A 20,841-nucleotide genomic window follows, 5' to 3' on the forward strand; every position below is an offset into this window, starting at 1 on the left:
TTTAGTCCCCATTTCCTTGCAAGAACTCTGTAATGTTCAGAAACATCTTCAGCCTGTAAAACACTTGTCTTCAATAACACAGCACCAGTATATACAGAGGAGAGAAATACAGTAGCCGGCAGGAAAACTTGGGATCAACCTGTTTGTGTGGACCACTCCTGTCCATGGCCTTCGTCTAGTTTTGCAATTCACTGCAATACTAGGCACCTTGGACAGTCATGATGCTATTTCCTGGAAAATAGGTAGAAACTTTTTAGATCCTGGCTATTCCCTAAATGTAACATTTGAACCCCTGTGATTTGGCTGAACTTTAAGCACCATAAGGATTTATGGCAAAGTAAGCTTGGTTCCGTAAAACACCCTCCGGTTATGTCCAGTATATGGAATGTTAAAGGGTACAATATGCCCATCGGGAGAAATAAATGTTCAGAAATGATACAGTGGTAAGGAAAAGACCAAGAATGCACAGAATAATAATGACATTTCTGAAATAAATGGGAACCCTAAGATTCCTAGTTACACAAATGCACATGCTTTGCAAGGTGGGGGTTCTCATCTCAATGTAGCAATTACTTGTCCACTATTCTAAGTAGATCCATAGGGCACAGGAACCTGACTATGACTAACATGGACAACAATACAGACATAGGCCTCATGCACATGGCCGTTTTTTTTTTTGCGCTCCGCAAAAACGGGTTCTGTAGTTCCGTGATCCGTGTCCGTTTTTTCTTCCGTGGGTCTTCCTTGATTTTTGGAGGATCCACGGACATGAAGGAAAAAGTCGTTTTGGTGTCCGCCTGGCCGTGCGGAGCCAAACGGATCCGTCCTGAATTACAATGCAAGTCAATGGGGACGGATCCGTTTGACGTTGACACAATATGGTGCAATTGCAAACGGATCCGCCCCCCATTGACTTTCAGTGTAAAGTCAGGAGTCCCTATTATACCATCGGATCGAAGTTTTCTCCAATCCAATGGTATATTTTAACTTGAAGCGTCCCTATCACCATGGGAACGCCTCTATGTTAGAATATACCATCGGATTTGAGTTAGATCGTGAAAATCAGATCCGACAGTATATTCTAACACAGAGGCGTTCCCATAGTGATGGGGACGCTTCAAGTTAGAATATACTACGAACTGTATACATGACTGCCCCCTGCTGCCTGGCAGCACCCGATCTCTTACAGGGGGCTGTGATCTGCACAATTAACCCCTCAGGTGCCGCACAGGGGCTGCCAGGCAGCAGGGGGCAGACCCCCCTCCCTCCCCAGTTTTAATTTCATTGGTGGCCAGTGCAGCCCCTCCCAGCCCCCCTCCCTCTACTGTATTAATTTCATTGGTGGCCAGGGTGCGGCCCCCTCCTCTATTGTATTAATTTCAGGTCCTATTTTTTTGATGGACAGGAAACACAGATCACGGACGTGGATAAACAACGGTGCATTTTCCGAGTTTTCAACTGACCCATTGAAAGTCAATGGGTCCGCAGAAAATCACGGAAAACGGCACAACGGACACGGATGCACACAACGGTCGTGTGCATGAGGCCATAGAGGGAGAGTAGAGAGCTGAAGTGTTTCTGAATATATTCATAGATTGCTAAGTCAGTCATGACCAACAAACTACATTACTTGTTTAGGAAATAACAATTTCCTAAAAAAAGACTCAACGTGCTACACAAAACAGGGAAGTAGTCAAATGGCTGAAAAAGCAATGCCTAATGATTGATATACAGTAAATCTGAATAAACAAGTACAGTATGTATCATACTTTTCGGACTAGAAGACTACTGGACTATATAACGCACCTAGGATTTTGGGGAGTAAAATAAGTAAAAAAAATATTTTCTAATCAGACCCCCCATTCTTCATCAGACCTCAGATCAGACCCCAAAATTAGACCCCCAACCTCCATCAGTCTCTGATCAAACCCCCCTCCCCCAGTCTCCATCAGATCCTCCAGCCTCTATTAGCCTCAGATCAGTCTCTCATCAGACCCCCCAGCCTCCAATCAGGCCCTCCCCAGCTTCCATTCGCCTCGGTTTAACCCTCCATCAGACATCCCAGCCCCCATTAGAGTCAGATCAGACTCACAATCAGCCTCAGATTGTACCCCCAGCACCAATCATCCTCAGATCGGACTCCACAGCCCCTATCAGCCTCAGATCAGACCCCTCCCCCAGTCCCTCTCAGCCTCAGATCGGACCTCCCAACCCTCATCAGCCTCAGTTCAGGCCCCATCAGACCCCCCAGTCGCCATCAGACTCAGATCAGACCCTATCAGCCTCTGATTGGACCCTCAACCCCACTCAGCCTCAGATCGCACCCATCAGACATGTCCAAAAAATAAATAAAATAAAATAAACTTTCCTCACTTACGGCATCGCACATCTAGGACTCACCGCTCCATCGCTTCTCCCAGGTCCTGCTATGTAATGTTAGAAAATACTATGGCACTCCAGGCAATTTTAGAAGCTTTTAATCCAGAAATGTCATATAACTACAGTACAATTCAATATGCTTTTATTGTCCTGATGAAGAGGGCTGTGAGCCCTTGAAACACGTTGACAAAAGAATAAAATAGCTACTTTCCTTTTTTAAATAATACCACTTGGAAATTTGGCTCCTGTTTTCAGCGCCGTAAGAAAAAGGTTCAAAAAAACTATTCCTTTTTATCTACAATTCATATCCAGAGAGTTTAAATAATCAGGCCATATCCAGAACATGTTGTTCTACTCTTGGCCACAGATCCCTTGCTATATTATAAATGACCTCATAATTATTTAAACTGTCTGGATATGAATTGTAGTAGTTATATCAAATTTCTGGATTAAAAGCATCTAAAATTATCTGGAGTGCCAAAGAATTGTCTACATATTTAATGTAACGTCGTCTGTCCTCTATGTGCACTACGTTCTGCTGCTGTGCGGGCACAGGACACCACAGGGGGACCTGAAAGAAGACCAGGGGAGGTGAATACAGCCAGCTCAGCACTGCCCTCATCTCCCCGTGCCTCCTGCATGCTAATGACCACTTCCATAATGGAAGCTGTCATTAGCATTCAGAATATAAGATGCACTGCCACTTTTCCCAAATTTTTGCATCTTATAGTCTGAAAAATACGGTATTTAATCTGTTTTAGGTCCCCAGATGTAGTCTTTTGGACTTAACTGAGAAGCTGGTTCTACAGTGTTTGAGACAACAGTGAGAACTCTAGCACTATTATTTCAGTTGAATTCTAGCAACTGCAATGTTTTTATTATTAGAGGACTGGAAGGAACATAAATGCCTGTCCTCCACTATATGCTCGGGGTGAGGTTTATATGTGAACTACAGGTTAGCAAGGTTGTGGTAAGCAATGTTGGCTCATAGCACTGTGGTTTTGGGTTTAAATCTAACCAAGGACAACAAGGACTACTTGGGAGTTTCTATGTTCTTCTCGTGTTTTCACGCGTTTCCTCCCACACTCCAAAGTGAGATAAAGTTGTCACTGGGATTTCGTAGTAAAGAGGTCACAGAGAGGCACGGAGCATTATCACTCATGTTACTGCTCCGTGCCTCTGCAGTCTGCATCGGGTCTTGGCTGTCATTCACAGAGCGGATGTCACGCACGGCATCCGCTCGTGTGAAACAGCCCTAACACTTGCAACTCAAAGTGGGCAGGGACGGGGATCGCCACTGGTAACAACCAGCTAGAACTTTACTGGAGACTGCTGAGGGCGACTTGGTATGTATGCACGAGTGTAAACTCCTGTTTATGTTTGGTTGTCTACTAGTCCAGAATATCATTACTTATCTTGATCCTGAGCTGCACCATTTCTTATGACCCAGAGCTGCATTCTCAGTTGTGCAAGTTGACAGTGGAAGCCGTCAACCCTATATAGACACGTTGAGCTGAGCTCAAATAATGAGTTGACCTAATTGATTCTTGTGGAGATACTTTTTACTTCACTAAATGACTCTACATTGATGTAAAACCATCACTTCCCAAAATGCAAATCATTAGAATATACAAACTATATAACAGGTCATAACTCAATGCAAGACAAGAAAGCAATGTATTCACAGTGTTACTGAATGTTTTATGTGGATTATACACAGTAAAACGTGACTTTACACTTGAACTTTATTGGCACCAGCTGTATCACTCACCTTCCACTGCCAATTGAAGGGAACGCAATTGATTTGATTTTTTTCTCATCTGCCAATGCCAAGCAGTTCTTCACTGTCTTTTCCAGCAGTTCTTCACACTTATCAGAGCCCCAGCTTGGGCTGTTGCAATGGATAACAAACTTTGCAGGTAATCCATGACCCGAGCTCACTGCGGCTGGCCAGACACAAGAGACAAGAAACATCATTGTGAGAAACCTTGTACTCATGGAAACTGTCAGACTTCAGTCCCTCCGTGGTGGCGCTCAGTTCCCTAACAGATTACAGCTGGTAGTTAGGGGACACATTAGCTGGACAGTCTATAATCAGCTTATTGTCCGACCAAGGAAAATACATTGTCCAAAGGTGATAACACCTTAAAGAAAATGTATTCGGAAACCAACTCAATTTCATATGTACAGCACTGGTTAAAGAGTAATGTAGGTAGTTTAGAGTTTGGAGATGAAGAAAGGGTTTGGGGGCAGATTTATTAATGAAAATGATACCGATTTAGGCTAGTTTCACACTAGCGCTTAGGATCCGACAGGCTGTTCCACACAGCGCCTTTCTTCTAGTCGATTCTCGGCATATTTGCCGGGTTGTGCCAGGATCTCTGCTGGTCCCCATTATGTTAATTGAGCCAGACAGCGATGTTTAAGCTTCCTGCAATACTGGAATGCACAGAGATCCAGCAGGCTGTTCCCTGCTGGATCCTAAACGCTAGTGTAAAGCTTGGCTTAGAGGGAAAGAGATGAGGCTTACCAGAGAGGGTTTGTGGCTTAAATTGTGCCAAAACTGAGCCAGAAATTAGGCACAAAATTCTGGCGCAAAGTAAGCCAATTAATGAGTGGCATGAAGACCAGAGAGCAGCCAGCCACTCTGATTATTGAGGCACATCATTAGACTAGGATATTCTGAAACACACCAATCAGGAGAATAAAGGTCTATGTGGCTTATTCTGTGCACAAAGGTGCTCTCAGCCCCCTGCTTCACAAGGAACCTAAACACAGCCCCCTTCAAATCAATGTTCCCTGCACAGTGGGTGACTGGGAGCACTGCTGGGCAGAGATATGTAAAGAAGAAGCAACCTTTAACTAGTGCTGAATCTATTTAAAGGGATTGTCTGACCCCCAATTCAATTTGAATTATGGCTCTGAAACTGTGTGCAAAGAGGTATCTCCCAGGGAAAGAGAAACATCTTGATAGCGCCACCATCTGGAAGTGGCTCTATTATGTACCCAGCAACATTAATGCATCACAGGTGGTGCTCTATCGCTATGGCAACCATCCCTGCTAACAGTGGAGCTGGTCAGCATATCAAGGAGCAAGGATACCGGACCAATCAGTGTCATGTGCTTTCTGAAGGAAGTTGACCGTGATCTGGTCTTCTTGCCTCACAGGCTTTGTCTGTTTCATGTGGGTGCCTGGACTTCTGACTTTCTGCCCATTAGTGACTTTGCCTCGGACTGCTGATTCCAGTTTTGATGTTACCTCATGGTTTTGACTCTGCTTGGTTTATTATTCTGTGTTTGTTTCTTCTTCAGTTCTGATGGTATTCTCTGGTTTTGACTCAGCCTGTCTGACTTCCCCTTTTGTCTCTTTTTATATAGGTCCTGCACACTTAGTCAAGTCAGGGACTGTCACAGAGTTAAGGGCCTCCGTTTAGGGCGGCTCATCAAAGTAGGCAGAGACAGTGGTATTGGTGGAGGTCAGCTCTGCACTGTTCCCTGCCTGACATGACATAATCCCTATATTGGATATTTGACTTTACTATTTTCCCTTGATATGTTCTAAGGCATGTTAAAGAGAACCTTTCATGGTTTTTATTTATTCTAAATAAAAACCTTTACTTGCGGAGTAACCCCCGCTGATGCTGCCACCCTGCCTGTTTTTTTAAAATATTGCTCCTACAGCCCCTGTGCCTCCCTGTAGTTTTCCCGCTCAGTATGTTAATACTGAGCTTCAGTACAGGGAGGAGGACACGCCAGGGTTTCTCAGTGGGCTCCTTCTCCCTGGCTGTGCCGCAATCCAATCACAGCGGAGAGCGTCACAGCCAGGGAGAAAAAAAAGCTCACCTTCTCCCTAGCTGTGACGTTCTCGGCTGTGATTGGATCACGGCACAGCCAGGGAGAAGGAGACGCCTATTGAGAAGCCCTGGCGTCTTCTCCTCCCTGTACCGATGCTCAGTATTAGCATACTGAGCGTGAAAACTACAGGGGGGCACAGCGGGTCGTAAGAGCGATATTTTAAAAAAAACAAAACAGGCAGAGCAGCAGCATCAGCGGGGGGTACCGCACAAGTAAAGATATTTATCTAGGATAAATAAAAACCTCTTTAAAAAGTCGGACTTTGACTCATAGGGAGTCACTTCCAGAAGGTGGTGCTAACGAGATGGTTCTCTTACTCTGTATATTGAAAGTGATTAGCATAAAAAAGCTCTAACCTATTCACCATTCAACAATTACTCCATTCCAGCATCAAGGGTCCTATCCCCTCTGTTTCAGTCACATGTGGCCTGAAATTGTGACATTGCATCAATCATCATGTCCACTGCTGTAGCTATTCACTGAATTCAGCAGTTGCATGCTGCTTGCAGATAAATAACTGCTGAGGCCAGTGAATGGCTTCAGTGGTGCATGTGATGATGGACGAGACCTCCCACTTGGTCCAGAGGACTGGAAGCAGCGAAGACAAGATGCTTGGTGCAGAAACAGGGAACCAGTGAAAAGTTTACTGACTTTATTTTTCTTTATTTTACTGACTTTCAGGGCCATATTTAAAAATGTTCTGGGGTTGTACAACCCCGTTATTTATGAGGATCACGAGAATTGTGGGAGCTTGATCGCCATCAAACAGTAAGTGAGGGCATCAAACAGTAGGTGAGGGCATATACTAGCAATACACCAATATTTGCTATCATGAAAATAGCCTTTTAAATTAATAAAATCAAACTGATTTATTTTTGACACACCTCAAGTGTGAGAGTCCTGTAAAAGGGTGCTCACTAAAAAACACTGGAATGATAATAAAACAGTCACCAATGACACCAAGACTTAAAAGCAGACTCAAAAGAATTATACAGAAGGCCTTCTTAAATAGTATTCTTTCATTTCTTATAAATATGTTCAGTATAAGCTTCATTGGAACCATACTATTTAACATTGAAAACAGCTATCTTAGTCTTTCTCACGTCAGTTATACTATATCATCCTAATGAAATATAATCCATGAACTGTGACTGGACCATATTTCCAGCAGCTTGTTACAGAAGAAACAGTCTCCTCTACTTGTGATCTACAGTACATTTAGTAAAGCACCTCTAGCTAGAAAGAAGCTAAAGATTTATGGATGCATGGCAGATGTTCTCTAGGTAATATTTTGCCATCAAGTCATCTGCTCTTGCAACTAAACCAATATATTTCCCCCTGTAACACAAATTACCAGTAATGACTGTATGCCTTTGATGCTCCTCGGTCTACAGAAATCCATGTTTATCATGTATACCCCATTATTCATGGTCATAAGCACATGTGTGCTCATTGCAGTCTTTCAAATATCTAAATTATGGAATTTCTTAGAAAACGTGGCCATAAAATCTTATCGAAACAGTGATTTTCACAGCTACACTTCACTGCTCCGTGTCATGATCCATCTGCAGCATTAAAGTTAAACAATTCAAGACACTGCTGTGCAATAATATTGCAATATGTGCACATAATTGAAAGCCAGTGTTCGTCAGATCAACATCTTTCAGGAGGTGACCAAAAAACCCTGCTTTTATTTGGTATGAACATGTTCATTCCTTCGATGTTATTGCTTTTCTTTTTCTGCGCAGACATAAAAGAGCCATCATCAAGGACGAAAATTAAAGTGATTGCTGGAAAACCCGGGTCAACTATAAATTTCATGGAGTAAGGGGAGTCCCAGGAACAATTGTGCAGTTGGGCGTTGTTCCCTAACATATTGAAGAAGTTGAGCTCTGGACATTTCCAATTTGTTCTAATTTATGTTCCACTGTTTCGTTTGGCATATGGAGAATGCTTCATAAATTCAAGAGAAATCTAATAAAACAACCTGACATTCTTGTAATCAGAAGGGGAATTAAATGCAAAATGTGCCCAATATGGCAACTTAAGTGTTTCACCTTTTCCTCTAGAATTAGAAGTTATCCATGGTGTGTCTGTCAAGTTTTCTTGTCCTTGAAACAGCATGCACTTGGTGAACTTTGCAGGATGACAAAAAGCAGCCGGAGGATTATATACTGTGTCAACCGCTATCACAGTTGTAAATGGAATTGAATGCAAGAGTGAAATACAATTCACTGGTTCCAGAAAACAGGCCCTTATACAACTTCAACCTCAACATGCTGGACATGGCCCATAATGCACAATAGTTATAGCTGTAATGTTCTAAAGACATCAAATCTAATTTATCCACTAGCTTATCTGTTAATCTACTAGACTAAACCTGAGACTGCTAACCAATCCTAACCATAGTGGATGTCCCCAAAAGTAGTCTCTTGCAGATGATGCCAAGTACCCTTTAAACACTCCCAAAAGGTACTATACATTGAAGTATTAGATTACATTAATTGGACAATTTCCCAATAAACATCTACTTCCAAAAAAAGGCATTGAGTATGTGTTTCTTTATTCTTTTCTATATGTTTAATAGTTGTTTTATCTAGACTATTGGCATGAAAGACTGCAGCTAGTGTTTCGGTATACATCCCTTACCAAGCAAATGGATTGAAAAATATTTGTGGCCATGTCTTTACATTCTCACTTTGTGCATATTCCTCCCCCAAAAATCAAAAGAGAAATGTGAAAGAAAACTCTCTTATAACCCACAGGTCTTGGAACATTTGTTAAACTTAGGTTCATAAGGATTAAAAGTAGCTGCAGAACCATGATCCAAGCAACAGACTGGTCTGCAAGCAGAGACACCATAGCCCATGAACTGCCATAGTGTGACATAACCCTTTCTTCCCCCAAGCTAGTTTTCACCTTCCTGCCCAGGCCATTTTTTGCAAATCGGACAAGTGTCACTTTATGTGGTAATAACTTTAAAACACTTTTAATAATCCAAGCCATTCTGGGATAGTTTTTTCGTGACACATTGTACTTAATGACAGTGGTAAATTATATATTTATATATATTATATTTATTATATCATTTTGTAAATGTCATTTAATTTTTTTGGGACATTAGAAGTCTTAGAAGCCATTTTTCAAATTTTCCAAAACCCTTTTTTTAAGCAGCAATTCAGATATAAAGTAATTTTGAGGGGCTTACGTAATGGAAACCACCCAAAAATGACCCAATTTTAGAAACCACACCCCTCAAATTATCAAAATTGATATTACAAACTTTGTTAATCCTTTAAGGTGTTCCACAAGAATTAAAGGAAAATGGAGGAGGAATTTCTAAATTTCATTTTTATGCAGATTCTTCATGTTAATCAAATTTTTTTTTCAACACAGCAAGGGTTAACAGCAAAATTAAACCTCAATATGCATTAGGCCTCAAGCACACGGCCGTCGTGCGGCCGTTCTGTGCATTGGGGACCGAAATTTGCGGTCCCCAATGCATGGGCAACATCTGTGCGGCGGCAGGGACAGATCGAGACCCATTCAATTTGAATGGGTCCGTGATCTGTCCGCACCGCCCAAAAATTTAACATTTTCTATTTTTATTTGTGGTGCGGAGGTACGGACAGAAACACCACAAAAGCACTTTTGTGAGGCAAGGAGAAAAAAAAGGCTATTTTGGCATAGATTATTTTTTTCAGCATTCACCTGATGGGGTATATAGTGTGATATTTCTATAGAAAAGGTTGTTACGGATGCGGCGATACCCAATGTGTCTATTTATTTTATTTTTGTTAAGTTCTACACAGTAAAAGCATTTTTGAACAGAACAACATTTTAGTGTTTTCGGGCGATTATCTTAGTTAGGGTCTCATTTTGATTGGCACTATTTTGGGGTGCATATGACTTTGTGATCGCTTGCTATTACACTTTTTGTGATGTAAGGTGACAAAAAAAATTATTTTTTTACACAGTTTTTAGTTTTTTTTTTTATATTTAGGTCATGTGATATTTTTAGAGAGCCAGTCGATATGGATGCGGCGATACCTAATGTCTACTTTCCCCCCCCCCCCCCCTATTTTTTACCAATTATTTTTTTACTTTATTTGGGGAAAATGAAGTTTTTGTTTATTTTTACTTGAAACTTTTAATTCTTTTTTTGGGGGGAACTTAATTTTTTCAACTTTGGGACTTCAACTTTTGGGGTTCTAATCCTCTTTACAATGCATTCCAATACTTCTGTATTGGAATGCATTGGCTGTATGAGTAATACAGTGTGTATTACTCATACAGCTTCCTGCCTGTGAGATCCAGCGGGCTGGATCTCACAGGCTCGTCACCGGAAGGCAGCGCCGATGCCTAAGGAAGGCATTGTGCTGCCTTCCATGCCACGGGTCCCCCTTACAGCCGCCGCAATTCCAGTAAAAGCCGCAGTGGCGGTGATCGGAACTAAACATGAGACGTACTGGTGCGTCATGTGTCCTTAAGTACCGGGACATCATGACGTGTGACATTTGAAACTCATCATGATGAGTTTCAAATGTCTCATAGCCCTGTATGTTAAGTAATACAATCGAAATGTGGAGCTTCATTGTAGGTACATGAACATACTTGCTTTCCATTACCATTTATACATTTAATGACCTTCCGTGAGTGATGCAGGTCCTCAGTCTGCATCAACGTCTTCTGGTGTCGCTGAAGTTGAGGAGGGGTAAAGTGCTGCCGGAGAGCTTCAGCTCTAGGAAGTGGCTGTTGCATTCCTAGTACAAGCTCAGCTTCACAGCCGTTAACCTCTGTGGTCTGTACTGCGGAGTGATCGAAGGGGATTCCATCCCATACAGACTGTACAGTGATCCAAAAGTCAGCACATACCAGAACATATGTGTTAATTATCTGATTATACCCTGCATCCTGACCCCCTAAGGAACCCACTTTGTTGGGGGAAACGCATCGGGGTCTTGAAGGTTTCACCCTCAAACACCTTTAGGGTAATTTAGGGCTATCTAGCCGAGGAATGCGGACACAGAGTCTCCACCACTGGGATTCTTCTCTGGGCTGAGAGGTACAGTAGGGTGATATAGGTAAGTTTATTGCCCTTCCCCGGGACCCCGGCCTGTTCCTTTCTGCATGTATATCTCATTTCTACCTTTATTTTTTGTATCTTTGAACTATCAGGGTGATTGATTGGCACTGCAATCCAATCATAGTTTTGGCAATAGGTTTTAGATTGATATAGGTTTTAGATTGATATATTAAACATTACAGTTTTAAGGGTCCAATATATAATTTTTGTGGATTAACTATTTCTTTAATTAGACTCATGTATATATCCTTTTTGAATACCAGAGCATATGTAAATGAAATGCAGAGAGGCAGAAATGAAAAATACAATTTTAAAAAGGGTCATTTAAAGGGGTTAAAGGATTGTGATGTGTCATTTAACCACAGCAGACATCCATGGGATAAAATCATGTAAAGCCATTACCTCCAGCTATATCTAAAGGTCCATTCTTTTTCTTCAGTTCAGTGACAGCTTCCATGAACTCTTTCCCTCCTTTCTTCTCTAAAGCACTGCCTAAATGGAAACAATATATCAGTTACATTTACTATATTACAATAATCAAGCTCTTACTTATCCTTGTTTGACCAAATGGCTGAATAAACATAGAGACAGAACAATACTGACTGGTAATCAAAAGCAAACAACAGCGTTAAAGGGGTTATCCAAGATTTAGATACTCATAATCTATCCTTAAGACAGGGCATGAAAATCTGATCGGTGAGGGGCTGACAGCAAGCACCCCCCACCAATCAGCTGTTTCTAAAAATATACAGTCAAGCTGGAAGCATAGGGCTCCTTCCATTGTATAGCGTCTGGCATCAGTGTACTGTAGCTCAGTTCCCATCACCTTGAATGGGAGAGAAGCTGCAGTAACTCTGGCAAGGCCACCACACGATGGATGGAGTCTTCTGCTTCTGGCTTAATCCACTCTATATCTTCTGGTGACCCTGACTGATCAGATAATGATGACCTATTCTGAGGATAGATCATCAATATTTAAGTCCTGGAAAACCCTGTTAAGCACAGTTCTGTTCACTGGTCTAAATAAATGTAGTATAAATTAAAGGGCAAACCTCAGGTACCTCTTACACTGCCCAATGCCATCCCAATTATAAGTGGCGATTGATGATATCCAAGTTAAATAAATGGCTGTTAGTATGATCACTTGTCCACCGTTCACTTTGCATATTGTCAATAGTAATCAGGATCATGTGCTGCTGAACATTTTGCCCATGTTTCTGTGGGATGGCAGCAACCTTACACTTAAGATGTTCAATTTCGACCACTGGCCCGATCCTTAGACAGCTCTAAAGGACCCTTACACTGGATTGTTGTTTAACAACAATGAATATGTTATACTTGGAAACTAGTTACATTATAAAGTCTACATCCTTCCATAGAAATGGGGTATTGAGAGCCTCACACAAATGCACGAAGCTGGGTTTGATTAGAGCAGAAAGAATCCAAAACTTCTTAGCAAATAATGGTGGGCTGCCACCAATGTAATATACTCATACAGTGGTGCTTGAAAGTTTGGGACCCCTTCAGAATTTTCCATACTTCTGAATAAATTTGAATTAAAACTACATCAGATTTTCAAACAAGTCCTAACAGTAGATGAAGGTGAAGCTAAGGCCAGGTATTTTCAATCAAAGGGATGACAATCAGCTGTGAGTGGGTGACCTGTTTTATTTAAATAGGTGTCCATCATAGTCTGAACTTCACAATATAGGTTCATGGAAGTGTAATATATCACCAAAAAATAAAATAAAATCGCTAGAAAAAGGTTACAAAACCATAAAAAGTTTGGACTCCACCGATTCACAGTCAGGAAATTCAGGACCATTATTAACCTCCCCAGGAGTGGTAGACCAACAAAGATCAAGCCAAGAGCAAGGTGTGTAATAGTTCATGAGGTTACAAAGAAATTCAAGGTAACCTTTAAGCAACAAAATGCCTCACATTAGCTACTGTTAATGTTCATGAGTCCACCATCAGGAGGACTGAACAACAATGATGTGCATGGAAGGATCGCAAGGAGAGCACTACAGCTATTGCAACAATATATTATACAGTTGCAAGAAAGTGTGAACCCTTTGGAATGATATGGATTTCTGCACAACTTGTCATAACATGTGATCTGATCTTAATTTAAGTCACAACAATAGACAATCACAGTCTGCTTAAACTAATAACACACAAAGAATTAAATGTTACCATGTTTTTATTGAACACACCATGTAAACATTCACAGTGCAGGTGGAAGAAGAAAAAGTATGTGCACCCTTGGATTAAATAACTGGTTGAACCTGCTTTGGCAGCAATAACTTCAACCAAACGTTTCCTGTAGTTGCAGATCAGACGTGCACAAGTAATTCTTGACCATTCCTCTTTTGCTGTTGTTTCAGTTCAGCAATATTCTTGGGATATCTGGTGTGAATCGCTTTTTTAAAGGTCATGCCACAGCATATCAATCGGGTTGAGGTCAGGACTCTGACTGGGCCACTCCAGAAGGTGTATTTTCTTACGTTTAAGCCATTCTGTTCTTGATTTACTTCTATGCTTTGGGTCGTTGTCCTGTTGCAACACCCATCTTCTGTTGAGCTTCAGCTGGTGGACAGATGGCCTGATGTCTTGATAAACGTAGGAATTCCTTTTTCTTTCAATGATAGCAATCCGTCCAGGCCCTGACGCAGCAAAGCAGCCCCAAACCATGATGCCCCCACCACCATACTTCACTGTTGGGATGAGGTTTTGATGTTGGTGTACTGTGCCTCTTTTTCTCCACACATAGTGTTGTGTGTTTCTTCCAAACAACTCAACTTTGGTTTCATCTGTCCACAGAATATTTTGCCAGTACTGCTGTGGAACATCCTGGTGCTCTTGTTCAAACTGTAAACGTTCAGCAATGTTTTTTATGGACAGCAGTGGCTTCCTCTGTGGTATCCTGCCATGAAATCCATTCTTGTTTAGTGTTTTACGTATCATAGATTCGCTAACAGGGATGTTAGCATATGCCAGAGACTTTTGTAAGTCTTTAGCTGACACTCTAGAATTCTTCTTCACCTCATTGAGCAGTCTGCTCTGTGATCTTGCAGTCATCTTTACAGGACGGCCACTCCTAGGGAGAGTAGCAGCAGTGCTGAACTTTCTCCAATTATAGACAATTTGTCTTACTGTGGACTGATGAACAGCAAGGCTTTTGGAGATACTTTTATAACCCTTTCCAGCTTTATGCAAGTCAACAATTCGAGGCATCATTCACATCAGGCAATGCTTCTTGTGAAAAGCAAACCCAGAACTGGTGTGTGTTTTTTATAGGGCAGGGCAGCTGTAACCAACACCTCCTATCTCATCTCATTGATTGGGATCCAGTTGGCTGACACCTCACTCCAATTAGCTCTTGGAGATGTCATTAGTTTAGGGGTTCACATACTTTTTCCACCTACACTGTGAATGTTTACATGGTGTGTTTAATAAAAACATGGTAACATTTAAAGGGAGTCTGTCACCTCCATATGGCCATATACAGTGCTTACATGGCTCTGTAGCACACCTATACAGGATTGTAATGGTACCTTTGTTCTTTTCTTTACACTTGCACCAGCAGGAAAAACAAAGTTTAATTCATATGCAAATGAGATCACATGTTATGACCAATTTGCGCAGAAATCCATATCATTCTAAAGGGTTGGAAAAATGTGGAAATGTAATGCAATTTGGCTGCAGATTCTGGGGGATCTGACAAACATAAATAATGCCCTACAGGAGTACTTTACATTTAATACGGGTACGGCATCTTTACATGCAGTGTGGAAGGCCATGAAAGCTTATTTGAGGGGTCTTTTGATTAAGTCAATTAGTCCATCGGTCTAGGGAAGCAGATGTTGGGACTCATAAAGCTGTTCCTGATGCAGAGGAGGCCTTTGGGGCAGCACCACCACAGTCTACCAGCAGGGCACTGAGAGAAGCGCAGGAGCAATTAAGATGTCAATTGCTTCAGTCAGCTGATAGGAAACGCATCTTTTATAAGCGACGTCTGTTCGCAGAAGGAGAAAGGCTGGGTCATATGTTATCCATTATCTCTAGGGCCCAACAAAGATTGACATGTATAACTGAATTATTGGATCCCCAGGGGAAGTTATGTGTGAGTACAGAGGATATCCTGGGTTTCCTGAAGGGTTTTTACTTCTCTCTTTATACTTATAGGGCCTCTGGTTCATAGGAGGAGCTGCTAACATTTTTACGAGATGCCGAGCTACCTAAATTATCAGCAGCCGTGAAGGAACAATTAGAAGCGCCTATTAATTTTGAGGAACTAGAGGCTTTAAAAGATATGGCCAATGACAAGGCTCCGGGATCCGATGGCATTCCGGTGGAGGTATATAAGAGATTCCAGGGAGTGCTGCTGCCGGAACTGCTGAGAGTTTTTAACTACTCTTTTGAGGTGGGCACTCTCCCTGACTCTATGCAGGAGGCGCTCATAGTATTGATACCAAAGCCAGGGAAGGACCCGAGACATCCTGACTCGTATAGACCCACGTCCGATGTCAAACTTCTAGCCAAGGTCCTGGCAAAGCAATTGTCCAAAGTAATTCTTACTATAATAAATCCAGATCAGACAGGCTTCATGCCTCAAAAATCCACCGCTATTAATATTTGCAGAGTGTACATCAGTCTACAGGTCTCGGTGGATAATTGCGGAGATAGAGCTGTTCTGTCTCTTGAACCCGTAAAGGCCTTTGATAGTGTGGAGTGGGGATATCTCTGGGGTACATTAAGTTATATGGGCTTTGGACAGCGCTTTATTAAATGGACATAGGTAATGTATTCTAATTCGAAGGCAAGGATCAGAGCTAATGGGGGCGTGTCCTCCTTTATTTACCTGGCTCGGGGGACTAGACAGGGATGCCCGCTGTTGCCCCTACTGTTTGTAATAGCCATAGAGACCTTTGCGGCGGCAGTGAGAAAATCCTCTGACATTAGGGGGTTTCAATATGGACAGGTACATAATAAAATTGCCCTGCATGCTGATGATACTCTATTATTTATGGGAGATACGTCAACTTCCCTGTCGGCCACCATGTCTCTTTTAGACCAGTTTGGCAAGTTGTCGGGCCTTACTATCAACTGGCAAAAGTCGGGGCTGATGTCCATTGATGTGTCTGCCATGGCCATCGCTAACAATATCCCATATTTTGAGAGTATTAAAGGAGTTGTCCAAGTTATATTTATTGATGACCTATCCTCAGGATAGGTCATCAATATCAGATCGCCTGGGGTCCGACACCCCCGCCGGTCAGCTGTTTGAAGAGAAGGCGCGTGCCGTGGCAGCGCTGCCTCCTTTTCATTGTTTACCTGCTCGCCGTTGCATCTGCAGCGGTGAGCAGGTGTAATTACACCCAAGCCGTCCCATTCATTTAAAATGGCACGGATCGCTCCTATACAAGTGAAATGAATGAGACGGCTTGGGTGTAATTACACCTGCTCACTGCTGCAGATGCAATGGCGAGCAGGTAAATAATGAAGAGGAGGCAGGGCTGGCATGGCACGCGCCTTCTCTTCAAACAGCTGATCTGCGGAGGTGCCGGGTGTCGGACCCGAGCCGATCTGATATTGATGACCTATCCTGAGGATAGTAGTAGATAACAAGAGGGTTCACAGCAGCATATCCAATGTGACTTTTTATTAGGAACCAAAAGTGCACACACAAAGCAATACGACGTTTCGGCTACGCAGTAGCCTTTCTCAAGTATACTGATGCAAAAGGTGATCAATCATATAAATACCCAAATGGCCCCCCATGTGACATGGTAAAGCCAATAAGCAGAGACACAATCTCAATTCCACCTGTGTGAAAATTAAAATGACCTCTACTCCTATAGGATTACTAATAAATAGTTAAATGTACCTGATAACTATTAAGGAAAATTCCACACGCCTCCATCATATTGATTTCACATATCGGCGTCTCCACAGATCTGTTGCACATGTCTGTGACGTCATCATGTGGCACATGGACGGGCCGCCATCGTAAACATCAACGGCAGGGCCGCACCTCTCTCCATGGATACGCTACATGTGCCCAATGGACACTGCTATCGCAGGTCACATGCAGGGCGCGTCATTGAGCCACGTGATCGTCACCTGACCCGCAAAAGGTCCTAGAGAGACCTAGGTATATAAAAAATAGATCCACTTTATAAATAACTATTATATTTAACACATAAATAAGGACCAACACTGTGTCTCACTTATGTCTATTCCCAATTTAAAGGATAAAATAGTGTGGGGGTTTAGCTCTTCTTCGGGGTCATTCTCACAGATACGGCTTCAGGACACCAGGTTTCAGGTCCAAACAGTGCATTTATTGTGCCTCAGCAAACCAAACAAATACAAAATAAACACCTGCCCGGCTGGGCTCTAACTAAACATGACGTTCCTGACTCACCTAAGTCACAGTCCACACCCTGTGAACCCATGCGGCTTTGTCAGCCAATGTCCCACAGCCTCCTGGCTGCTCCCACAACAATGTCTCTTTGGGGATAGAGGTCTCTCAGCCCTCCTGGCTCAGACCACACAGAGCCACTCCAGCCTTCTGTGTGCAAGTCCCCACCCCCTCTCACTCTGAGGATTTCTTTATCCCCAGGTGATTACTGCACCTGGTCTTTCTTCAGAAGACACAGCAAATCCTGCCATATATCTCCCCTAACAATCATGAGGCATGTCCCTGCCTCACAATAGATTATTTAACAAAGCACCGACAGAAACAATTGCTATGTCCCTAAATATCTTATATAGGACAAATGACAATGTCATTGTCTACGAACATCACCATAAAGGGAAAAAGAGGCTATAAATGGAACAAATGCTGCAGATGCAATGGCGAGCAGGTACATAATGAAGAGGAGGCAGGGCTGGCATGGCACGCGCCTTCTCTTCAAACAGCTGATCTGCGGAGGTGCCGGTATACTACGGAGGTGTCAGTGTATACTATGGAGCAGATGATCATAAAAAGGATGTGCTTAAGAAGGGACAAATAACTTGCATGAATGAAAGGGTATATAAAAAAATACACCTTAAAATACTGAGTAAAAACATGATATACTAAATCGGACAACATATAAGAATATTCTACCTATCTACATTGTTTGCATTAAATTCAATATTCAGTCCCTGGAGTTGTAGGGATTGTAATGTAAAAAATCCATTTCAACTCTTTTTTCTTTAACATGCGCTCCCTATCTCCTCCTCTCTTGGGAACCTGGACAGAATCGATGACCCGGAATCTCAATTGGCTGACAGAGTGTCCACAATCAACAAAATGTTTAGCCACCGCCTTGCTTAGCATTTGTTTTTTCCTTATAGTGCTTTTGTGTTTGCTGATGTGCTAGGATAGGTCATCAATAAATATAACTTGGACAAACCCTTTAAGTATTCGCCCACGCTCATGGACTTCGAGGAGTTAAATTTGTATCTGCTGTTGGCAAAACTTAGAGTGAAGATTAGAGTATGGTGTAAGTTGTTTCTTTCAGTGGTGGGAACTTGGAAGAGTTGATCTCCTCAAGATGGTAATGATGCCTCAACTACTATACATCCTCCACAACGCGATCCGTGGCCGTAGGTTACATTCATACAGACGGATCCGAAGATCCGTCTGCATAAAAGCTTTTTCAGAGCTGAGTTTTTACTTCGTGAAAACTCAGATCCGACAGTATATTCTAACACAGATGCATTCCCATGGTGATGGGGACGCTTCTAGTTAGAATATACAACGAACTGTGTACATGACTGACCCCTGCTGCCTGGCAGCACCCGATCTCTTACAGGGGGCTGTGATCCGTACAATTAACCCCTTAGGTGCTGCACCTGAAGGGGTTAATTGTGCGTATCATAGCCCCCTGTAAGAGATCCGGGGCTGCCAGGCAGCAGGGGGCAGACCCCCCTTCCTCCCCAGTTTAAATTTTAATTCCAGTGCGCCCCTCCCTCTATTGTAATAATAGCATTGGTGGCACAGTGTGCGGCCCCCCCTCCCTCCCTCTATTGCATTAACATTGGTGGTAGTGTGCGCCCCCCCCCTTCCTCCCTCTATTGTTTTAGTACATTGGTGGCAGTGTGCGCCCCCCCGCTCCTCCCTCTATTGTTTTAATACATTGGTGGCAGTGTGCGCCCCCTTCCCCTTCCTCCCTCTATTGTTTTAATACATTGGTGGCAGTGTGCGCCCCCCCTTCCTCCCTCTATTGTTTTAATACATCGGTGGCAGTGTGCGCCCCCCCCCCCTTCCTCCCTCTATTGTTTTAATACATTGGTGGCAGTGTGCGGCCTCCCCTCTCCCCACTGCCCCCAATGTATTAAAACAATAGAGGGAGGAAGGAGGGGGGGGGGGCGCACACTGCCACCAATGTATTAAAACAATAGAGGGAGGAAGGGAGGGGCGCACACTGCCACCAATGTATTAAAACAATAGATGGAGGAAGGGGGCTTGCACACTGCCACCAATGTTAATGCAATAGAGGGAGGGAGGGGGGGCCGCACGATCATTGGTGGCAGCGGAGTTCCGATCGGAGTCCCAGTTTAATCGCTGGGGCTCCGATCGGTAACCACGGCAACCAGGACACTACTGCAGTCCTGGTTGCCATGGTTACTTAGCAATAGTAGAAGCATCATACTTACCTGCTGGCTGCTGCGATGTCTGTGTCCTGCCGGGAACTCCTCCTACTGGTAAGTGACAGGTCTGTGCGGCGCACTGCTGTCACTTACCAGTAGGAGGAGCTCCCGGCCGGACACAGACATCACAGCAGCCAGCAGGTAAGTATGATGCTTCTACTATTGCTAAGTAACCATGGCAACCAGGACTGCAGTAGCGTCCTGGTTGCCATGGTTACCGATCGGAGCCCCAGCGATTAAACTGGGACTCCGATCGGAACTCCGCTGCCACCAATGATCGGGGGGAGAGGGGAGGCCGCACACTGCCACCAATGTATTAAAACAATAGAGGGAGGAGGTGGGGCGGGGGGCGCACACTGCCACCAATGTTAATGCAATAGAGGGAGGGAGGGGGTGCCGCACACTGTGCCACCAATGCTATTATTACAATAGAGGGCGGGGGGGGGCCGCACTGGCCACCAATGATATTCAAACTGGGGAGGGAGGGGGGTCTCTTACAGGGGGCTATGATACGCACAATTAACCCCTTCAGGAGCAGCACCTGAGAGATTAATTGTGCTGATCACGGCCCCCTGTAAGAGATCGGTTGCTGCCAGGCAGCAGGGGGCAGTCATGTACACAGTTTGTAGTATATTATAACTAGAAGTGTCCCCATCACCATGGGAACGCCTCTGTGTTAGAATATACTGTCGGATATGAGTTTTCACGATGTAACTCATATCCAACAGTATATTCTAACATAGAGGCGTTCCCATGGTGATGAGGACGCTTCAAGTTAAAATATACCATCGGATTGGAGAAAACTCCGATCCGATGGTATAAAAGGGACTCCAGACTTTACATTGAAAGTCAATGGGGACGGATCCGTTTGCAAT

General features: G+C 43.2%; 1 protein-coding gene across 2 annotated transcripts in view; it reads right to left on the bottom strand.

Annotated features, from left to right (window-relative positions):
- The window catches only part of LOC122928276 (core histone macro-H2A.1), a 97,363-nt gene that overhangs the window by 2,530 nt on the left and 73,992 nt on the right, over nucleotides 1-20,841 (bottom strand). For both annotated transcript variants that reach the window (XM_044280951.1, XM_044280952.1), the window contains exons 7-8: nucleotides 11,723-11,812; nucleotides 4,151-4,325 (exon numbers count right to left, since the gene is read on the bottom strand). In XM_044280951.1, the coding sequence (XP_044136886.1) occupies nucleotides 4,151-4,325; nucleotides 11,723-11,812 (265 nt within the window). The remainder of the gene's footprint in view (nucleotides 1-4,150; nucleotides 4,326-11,722; nucleotides 11,813-20,841) is intronic.

The sequence above is a fragment of the Bufo gargarizans genome, chromosome 2, assembly GCF_014858855.1.
Source record: "Bufo gargarizans isolate SCDJY-AF-19 chromosome 2, ASM1485885v1, whole genome shotgun sequence".
NCBI lineage: Eukaryota > Metazoa > Chordata > Amphibia > Anura > Bufonidae > Bufo > Bufo gargarizans.